The following is an 8931-nucleotide window of genomic DNA, read 5'->3' as shown; positions in this document are numbered from 1 at the left end:
AGCCCCGAACCGGTTCGCGAACCGGTTCAACGCTTCCATTTTATATCTACCATAAAACTGCTTTTATCAGGAAATGCGTGGCTGATAGCTAACTGCTGTTGTCTTCATTAACGTTTTTAGTGGTCAGGTACTGCGTTTAGAGAGAGGAAGGAGAAATGGATGAACACTTGCAGCGTCCACGCTGATGAAGCGGTGTTGTCCTGCCACTTTCTGTTCCCCAAATCTCTTTTTTCACACGCACATGCCGATTTTGAAGTGTCGCAGAACTGAGCGATACTCGCGCTGTGTGTTCATTACCAAACACTGAATATGTGTGCGAAATATCTTGGTCCAACTGTTCGTAGTTTTTTAGAAAACATTTTTTTTAGTTTCCCCGCCCCGCTGTTCTTTTCGTTGTCAGTTCCCTTTCATTCATCGCTACATCGTCCTCCTCATTCTGTCGAGCCTCGTCTACCTTGTCCTGTCTCTCGACATTTACAAATGCTTCATTGCTCTCTTCTTTTTCATTCAACTTCGTTTCCATGGCCGTGTCTCCGTCCGTCTCTTCGGTGTACATTTCCTTGTCAGGTTCGTCCTGTTAGTTAGCGATGCATACGTAGTGACACATTCATTTTCCTCATGTCCAAATCTCCGGCATTTTTTACACCAGGGAGTGTTACATGCCTTCCTTATGTGCCCAGCCTGTTTGCATCTCAAACATAGCGGTGCACGTCCACGCACATCTAGTTGGACCTGGCAACCCGCAATAAATGTCAGATGGGGAATGTCATCCACCGAAACGCTTTCCCTCATTTGCAAGGTTACCTCACGCGTTGTCGTTTCCACCCCCTCGAAGAACGACGTTTTCCATGTTTGCCGAGTGACCTCTTTCACTTTCCCAAAAGCAGCGAACGTACGAATGACTGCTTCATCAGGTACGCACCTCGGGATCCAATGAACTTTCACCACAACTTCTTTGAAGTTGGGATCGACGATTTTACACGTCCTTCCTTTCACCTCTATCTCTTTCAGTGCAAGCAGTTTGTCCTTAGCCTCGCCATTATGGAAGCTAATAGTCCATATATGGCTGTACTGGTACACTCCGAAGTTGGCGACATCTTCCTTCCTAACTTTTCCATCAAGTGCTTCACCGAAATGGTGCACGTTATAAGGTCTTCTGGTAGGGTCCGCATGGAGAAAAAAGGTGTTGCAGGCAAGTTTCCCGGAGGGCATTGGTGGCATAATGAAACGGTATTCAGTAGTATCCTTCGTCATTGTCATTGTCTTGTTTACCCGGCTAGGCCTAGCCGTTACAGCCGCCACAACGGAGCTCATGATGCACATGACCGGTTAGCACAAGCGCCGGAAAGTGGAAAGCTGAGCTAGCCGGGCGCTACGAAAGCGAGGTACAGGGACACGAGAATCCTTAATGCATTAGCTGCGAATTATACGCATCTAACCCTGATTGGAAAAACAATATGGAAGGCCTATTTACGAAAGACGCATGCTGAGGAGCCACTGAGCGGAAAACGGCAACGCCCCACGTGGGGCTCGAACCCACGACCCCGAGATTAAGAGTCTCGTGCTCTACCGACTGAGCTAGCCGGGCGCTACGAAAGTGAGGTACAGGGACACGAGAATCCTTAATGCATTAGCTGCGAATTATACGCATCTAACCCTGATTGGAAACACAGTATGGAAGGCCTATTTACGAAAGACGCATGCTAAGGAGCCGCTGAGCGGAAAACAGTAACGCCCAACGTGGGGCTCGAACTCACGACCCCGAGATTAAGAGTCTCGTGCTCTACCGACTGAGCTAGCCGGGCGCTACGAAAGTGAGGCACTGGGACACGAGAATCCTTAATGCATTAGCTGCGAATTATACGCATCTAACCCTGATTGGAAACACAATATGGAGGGCCTATTTACGAAAGCCGCATGCTAGGAGCCACTGAGCGGAAAAAAGCAACGCCCAACGTGGGGCTCGAACCCACGACCCCGAGATTAAGAGTCTCGTGCTCTACCGACTGAGCTAGCCGGGCGCTATGAAAGTGAGGCACTGGGACACGAGAATCCTTAATGCATTAGCTGCGAATTATACGCATCTAACCCTGATTGGAAAAACAATATGGAAGGTCTATTTACGAAAGACGCATGCTAAGGAGCCACTGAGCGGAAAACAGCAACGCCCAACATGGGGCTCGAACCCACGACCCCGAGATTAAGAGTCTCGTGCTCTACCGACTGAGCTAGCCGGGCGCTACGAAAGTGAGGTACAGGGACACGAGAATCATTAATGCATTAGCTGCGAATTATACGCATCTAACCCTGATTGCAAACACAATATGGAGGGCCTATTTACGAAAGACGCATGCTAGGAGCAACTGAGCGGAAAACAGCAACGCCCTACGTGGGGCTCGAACCCACGACCCCGACATTAAGAGTCTCGTGCTTTACCGACTGAGCTAGCCGGGCGCTACGAAAGGGAGGTACAGGGACACGAGAAGCCTTAATGCATTAGCTGGGAATTATACGCATCTAACCCTGATTGGAAACACGGTATGGAAGGCCTATTTACGAAAGACGCATGCTAAGGAGCCACTGAGCGCAAAACAGCCACGCCCAACGTGGGGCTCGAACCCACGACCCCGAGATTAAGAGTCTCGTGCTCTACCGACTGAGCTGACCGGGCTTTTTTTTTTTCCACCAGGTACTCACGTTTATTTACAAACATTAAAATAAGCTATGACTGTACAGTGTTAATGAGTAATGTATGATGAATGAATGATGCACACCGTAGCATCCAAATACACAGGATACAAAAAATACATTGTACACAACACACAGGTTACACAGGTCACATACAGAGAGTAAAAATACACATACAGAGAGCTGACCGGGCTTTTTTTTTACCTTTTATTAACAAAACACACAAGTGCACACAACTACAGGTACGTCACACGGTCGCAACGCCGTGTGCCATTACAAAACAACTAAAGAGGAAACTGAAGACCTTTTGAATTTGTACATACGATTTTACAAGTACGTAAGGGCATCAGACAATGTTTCTAACCAATCTGGCAGCTCTAAACATCGCATAAGGCACAGCTTAAGTTGAGATATTTCTATCTTAAAGTATTTCATAGGAGGCATTAACGGTTCTTCGTTCCTGTCAGCCATACGATGTTTCCACAGACAGTACAAGGCTATAAGCATGACAATATCGTACCTGACTGTTTCCCTCGGGTGTAATGGGAGAAACCGTATGGTGTGTGGGTTAAGCCGAAGTCGAGTTTTGAAAACTTTATACTGGAGATCGTCCCAGAAGAACTGGGCTTCTGTGCAGTCTAAGAAAAGGTGATCATGCGTTTCAGGAACGTTGCAGAACCTGCAGTGTGCCGACCAGGGCACGTATATGCCCTTCTGCGCGAGCCATGCCTTGACAGGTAGTGTTGACGTATGAAGTTTGTAAAAGAATGTCTTCATGTTTGGTTTGATTGGCATCCTTTGGACTCGAACCAAAACATCCCTGCCTGGCCAAGTGGGTGGAATATCTCGATAGACAGGCACAGGGAACAATGTATCGATCAGGTGGGCCGCCAGCGTTTTCTTGTTGACAGACAAGAGGTATTCAAGGGTAAACCTGGCTTTCAAAAACAGCATGCACTCAACGACCTCCTTGAAAAAGCCTGTTAACCGCACCGTTCCCTCAGTGAACGTGACGTGTAACTCCGGGATGTAATTATATGTAAGGATGCGTTTTACTCCCTCGAAAACTGGATGCAGCTCCTCACGAATGAACCAGAGTCTCATGACCAGTTGTTTGACAAAGAGGTGCTGTAGGCCGAGGCCTCCATCACGAAGTTTTCGAAAAAGATAGTCGCGACGCATCCTCTCAAATGTAGAGCACCAGATTGTGGTGGCAAAAATCCTGTGACAGGCGTGCACTACTTTGCGCGGGCATTGCAAGACTTGCAAAAGGTAAACCAGTTTAGCAGCTAGAAACACGTTGCATACTGTCGCTCGCTGAAAAATTGAAAGGTCTTTCTTCCTCCAGATGAAAGCGTGTTTCCTTATGTTGTCGAGCCTCTGGGACAACATTCTACTCGGGTTCCTGGTTTCTTGCAACGGGACACCAAGATAACGAGGGTTTTGTTCCTGCCACGGAATTCCGCAAAAAGCTCCAGGTGTTGTCGCCCAGTGGCCGCACCAAACGCCTAAGGACTGGTCTTTGTTTACACGCGCTCCAGACGCTTGGCCAAACAAATCAACTTGTTCCATGACATTCACTACGCTAGGTTTGTCCTTGACAAGGAATGCAAGATCATCCGCATATGCGGCCACCTTGATCACAGTACCGGCCAGTTCGAACCCGTGGATATCATTCAGACGGATGACTCGCCGACACAGCGGCTCCAGGTACAAGTCAAAGAGCAGTGGTGACAGGGGACAGCCCTGTCGAACCGAGGATCGCAGCATTATCGGTGCGGCAAGAGTGTTGTTAATGATGAGGCTCGTGGCAACTTGCTCGTAACAAAGCTTGATGCGGCCGACAAAGCGAGCTCCCACGTTGACGTATTCCAGCAACGCAAACAAATATGTGTGACATACGCGGTCAAAAGCCTTAGAAAGGTCTAGCTGCAACATGGCCACATGGTCCCCCTCGTACAGACACAAATCCAGAATGGTACGCACCACATGGATATTCGTCAGTATAGTCCTACCCCTTATTCCGCACGCTTGGTGATCACCTATCAATTGAGGTAACACAAGTTGTAGTCGAGCAACCATAACTTTGGCGTATATTTTGTAATCGACATTGCATAGGGTAATTGGCCTGTAATCAGTAACCTTTGCCGTCGAACTTTCTGCAACTTTTTTAGGAACCAGCACGGTGTGCGATCGCCGGAAACTGCCGGAAAAAATCCCGTTTTCTTCAGCCTCGGCGTATACATCCAGCAAAATAGGCACGAGATAAGCGGAAAACTTCTTGTAGAACTCGGCACATAGACCGTCCGGTCCAGGGGAACGATTTAAGTTCAGTGATGCAATTGCGTCGCTGATTTCTTCTTCTGTGAGCGGCGACGCTAACACTTCTTTATCCGGTTCCCCCAGCTTAGGCATTTCAGAGAGGAAAGCCTGGATACAACCCTGATTGGCAGTGATAGCTGCCGTCCCAAACAAACTTGTGTAATATTGCACAAAATGGGCCTTTATGTCCTCGAGGTCAGTCACCACTTTCCCCTCACTTTCCAAGCACGTGATGAGCCGACCACCCGTGTGCTTACGCTCCTCTGCGATGCTGCTTTTCGTGGGAACTTCACCAGCAAGGAACCGTTTGGATCTGGACCTAACTCTTGCGCCTTCGTACCTGTTATGGTCGAGGAGTTCTAGACGAAGCTTAATGTCGCTTATCTCCTCTAAATACGATCCAGGGTTTCCTGCTTCCAACTGCAGTAGAGCTCGGCCTCTGCAGTAGAGTACGCCTCTTTCAACTTGTTCTCTTCATACATGCGTTGATAGGACAATACGTTACTTCGCTCAATTGCAAATGATCTGATCTCCTGCTTAAAGTACTCCCATTGCGCCGCCCCACATCTCGTGTCAGAGCTGATGTTGGCCAGCCTATCCACAACATATTCCACAAACGGCACGTCATCAAGGAGCATTGCATTCATTTTCCACAACTTCCAAGACCTTGAATCGCCCACGCCGCGAGCTCGATTTCCGACGGTGACGATCACGAGGCAGTGATCAGTAAAGTACACCGGATGAACTTCATACCGAGACACATCTTTGCGCTGATTTTGGCCTCGGGAAAACTATATACGATCCAACCTTGCATGTGAGCTGCCTTGAAAGTGTGTGTACTTGATGGTTGCATGCGTACTGAGCTCAGCAGCGTCCCTAAAACCGTATGCCTCTACTATGCGTTTAAGGCACTCAGCACTAGGGTCTTCTATCCCCCGGGGCGTGCTGCGGTCATTCGCTGACAGAACGCAATTAAAATCCCCTAAGAACACCATGTTACAATTTGCCTTGAAGTATTGCTCCGATGATTCAAAGAACGCACACCGCTGATTTACGTCGTTAGGCACATAAACAAATAAAATCCTCCAAAGCTCTCCTTCAATGAGGGCATCAAGCATAGCTGCCCTACCCTCACTGTCTACCGCATGGTACACACAAGTATAGGAAAGACGCTTTCGTACGAAAAGCATAACTCCAGCCGAGTGACCAACAGCGCGGCTTACAACAACGTCATACTGATCCATGAAATATTGGGACAGCATTTGCTCGATGCCCTGTTCCGTACCCATCTTAGTCTCCTGGGCAGCGAAAACGTCGATTCCCGGGTAGCTGTCAAGGAGACGCTTCAGCTGATATTGTTTCTTTCTCGCGCTTAGCCCTCGCACGTTAAGGGTTGCAAAAACTAGGCTATCAACAGGCATTATGTGGGAATTTAGAGCGGGCCAAAGTTTGTATAACGCAACAGATTATGAATACCAACTTACCAGCTTTGGAGGATTCTAACACTGAACACATTTAACCATGTCCTACACATAAACCAGCATCGCACATACGGCATACGCCCACTGCACATGCATAAAGCTACGAAGCCAGGAAACCAGGGTCGTCCAGAGCAGAGTGTCCCACTTCAACTATCACCGCAGGCACGGTAGCCGGAGACGATTTTCTGCCCTTCTTCCTCTTCGGAAGAGTCCAAGTACCCAACTCATCGTCCTCCTCCGAGGTTTTTCTGTCCTCTTTTTCCGCTGCGCCCTGTGGCACTGATTTATCTTGTTGTTGAATGACGCTTACTTGCACGGTGTTCACTTCCGCCGTTTGCGCACTGTCAACCGGTTCAGCTGAAGCTCTGTAGCCAGGCGACGGAACTGCCTCTGGTACTGGACCCGATGTAACAGTAGATGGCAGAGGATTACTATCGTTGTCGTCGTCAAACTCCATCTCGCACTGGGTGTCATGGCTACTATGTTTACGAGCTCTCGACGCATAGGTCACAACGCATTCGTCTTCTCATGACCAAAACGACGACACGTCCTGCACCACGGGGTGTGGCACTGCCGCCGAATGTGCCCTACCGTCTTGCACCGCAGACATAGAGGCGGCCTGCCTGGTATCGCAATTAGAACCTGACAGCCACAGATGTACATCTGGTGCGGTAGGCTCTCCACCGTCACCTCACGCTCTAAAGTGATTGTCATGTGCCTGGTTGTTGTCTCTGCTCCCTCGAAAAACGAATCTCTCCATTTTTCCCGGATGGTATTAGACACGACGCCGTAGCGACATAAGGCGGCCGCTACTGCCTCATCAGGAACATGATGGCGCAGCCAGTGTACCTTGATTTGCACTTCCTTCTTATGAGGGTCAAGGATTATACATTTTTTCCCTTTCACAGTTATCTCTCACAAGCTCAGCAATTTATCCCGCGCCGCGGCACTCTCAAAAGTCAGGGCCCAGAGATGATTGAAAAGGAAAGGTCCTACTGACGCCACGTCACACCTGTTTATCTTGTCTTTCAGTGCTTCCCCAAGGTGACCAATGTTGTACGGTCTGCCCGTCGGATCAGCATGCAGAAACACAGTATTCAAAGCCACTGTACCTGAAGGAATCGTGAGTAAAATCATCCTGTAACTGTCATCCCGGCTAGGCCTAGCCGTATTCGCAGCTCTGTCAGAGCTCATACTCAATGCGTCCGATCTGCGCGAGCACAGCGAAAACCATCGAGCTAGCCGGGCGCTACGAAAGTGAGGTACAGGGACACGAGAATCCTTAATGCATTAGCTGCGAATTATACGCATCTAACCCTGATTAGAAACACAGTATGGAAGGCCCATTTACGAAAGACGCATGCCAAGGAGCCACTGAGCGGAAAACAGCAACGCCCAACGTGAGGCTGGAACCCACGACCCCGAGATTAAGAGTCTCGTCCTCTACCGACTGAGCTAGCCGGGCGCTACGAAAGCGAGGTACAGGGACACGAGAATCCTTAATACACTAGCTGCGAATTATGCGCATCTAACCCTGATTAGAAACACAGTATGGAAGGCCTATTTACGAAAGACGCATGCTAAGGAGCCACTGAGCGCAAAACAGCAACGCCCAAAGTGGGGCTCGAACCCACGACCCCGAGATTAAGAGTCTCGTGCTCTACCGACTGAGCTAGCCGGGCGCTACGAAAGTGAGGTACAGGAACACGAGAATCCTTAATGCATTAGCTGCGAATTATACGCATCTAACCCTGATTGGAAACACAGTATGGAAGGCCTATTTACGAAAGACGCATGCTAAGGAGCCACTGAGCGGAAAACAGCTACGCCCAACGTGGGGCTCGAACCCACGACCCCGAGATTAAGAGTCTCGTGCTCTATCGACTGAGTTAGCCGGGCGCTACGAAACTGAGGTACAGGGACACGAGAATCCTTAATACATTAGCTGCGAATTATACGCATCTAACCCTGATTGGAAACACAGTATGGAAGGCCTATTTACGAAAGACGCATGCCAAGGAGCCACTAAGCGGAAAACAGCAACGCCCAACGTGGGGCTCGAACCCACGACCCCGAGATTAAGGGTCTCGTGCTCTACCGACTGAGCTAGCCGGGCGCCTACGAAAGTCAGGTACAGGGACAGGAGACTCCTTACTCCATTACCTTCAAATTATACACATGTCAGCCTGATTGGAAACACAGTATGAAAGGCCTATTTACGAAAGTCGCATGCTAAGGAGCCACTGAGCGGAAAACAGCAACGCCCAACGTGGGGATTGAACCCACGACCCCGAGATTAAGAGTCTCGTCCTCTACCGACTGAGCTAGCCGGGCGCTACGAAAGCGAGGTACAGGGACACGAGAATCCTTAATACATTAGCTGCGAATTATACGCATCTAACCCTGATTGGAAACACAGTATGGAAGGCCTATTTACGAA

At 49.1% G+C, this 8931-nt stretch overlaps 1 protein-coding gene and 7 non-coding genes across 8 annotated transcripts; all 8 read right to left on the bottom strand.

Annotated features, from left to right (window-relative positions):
* Nucleotides 1–364: 364 nt before the first annotated feature.
* Nucleotides 365–6431, bottom strand: LOC135385841 (uncharacterized). Its single transcript, XM_064615407.1, has 4 exons — nucleotides 6247–6431; nucleotides 3209–5449; nucleotides 805–1156; nucleotides 365–574 (listed from the first exon to the last, which is right to left on the bottom strand). The coding sequence occupies exons 1-4, from the start codon at nucleotides 6429–6431 to the stop codon at nucleotides 365–367; spliced, it is 2988 nt and encodes a 995-aa protein (XP_064471477.1).
* Nucleotides 1516–1588, bottom strand: Trnak-cuu (transfer RNA lysine (anticodon CUU)). The gene has a single exon. It is a non-coding gene; the product is annotated as a tRNA-Lys (tRNA).
* Trnak-cuu (transfer RNA lysine (anticodon CUU)) lies at nucleotides 1733–1805 on the bottom strand. The gene has a single exon. It is a non-coding gene; the product is annotated as a tRNA-Lys (tRNA).
* On the bottom strand, nucleotides 1949–2021 carry Trnak-cuu (transfer RNA lysine (anticodon CUU)). Its single transcript has one exon. It is a non-coding gene; the product is annotated as a tRNA-Lys (tRNA).
* Nucleotides 2166–2238, bottom strand: Trnak-cuu (transfer RNA lysine (anticodon CUU)). Its single transcript has one exon. It is a non-coding gene; the product is annotated as a tRNA-Lys (tRNA).
* A 1669-nt stretch (nucleotides 6432–8100) lies between the features above and the next one.
* Nucleotides 8101–8173, bottom strand: Trnak-cuu (transfer RNA lysine (anticodon CUU)). The gene has a single exon. It is a non-coding gene; the product is annotated as a tRNA-Lys (tRNA).
* Nucleotides 8174–8534: 361 nt separating this feature from the next.
* Trnak-cuu (transfer RNA lysine (anticodon CUU)) lies at nucleotides 8535–8607 on the bottom strand. The gene has a single exon. It is a non-coding gene; the product is annotated as a tRNA-Lys (tRNA).
* A 145-nt stretch (nucleotides 8608–8752) lies between these two features.
* Trnak-cuu (transfer RNA lysine (anticodon CUU)) lies at nucleotides 8753–8825 on the bottom strand. The gene has a single exon. It is a non-coding gene; the product is annotated as a tRNA-Lys (tRNA).
* Between the last annotated feature and the right edge of the window lie 106 nt (nucleotides 8826–8931).

Source organism: Ornithodoros turicata, chromosome 1 (assembly GCF_037126465.1).
Source record: "Ornithodoros turicata isolate Travis chromosome 1, ASM3712646v1, whole genome shotgun sequence".
In the NCBI taxonomy this organism is placed as follows: Eukaryota; Metazoa; Arthropoda; class Arachnida; order Ixodida; family Argasidae; genus Ornithodoros; species Ornithodoros turicata.
Note: the sequence above shows the minus strand (reverse complement) of the source record. Positions and strands in the feature narration are given on the sequence as shown.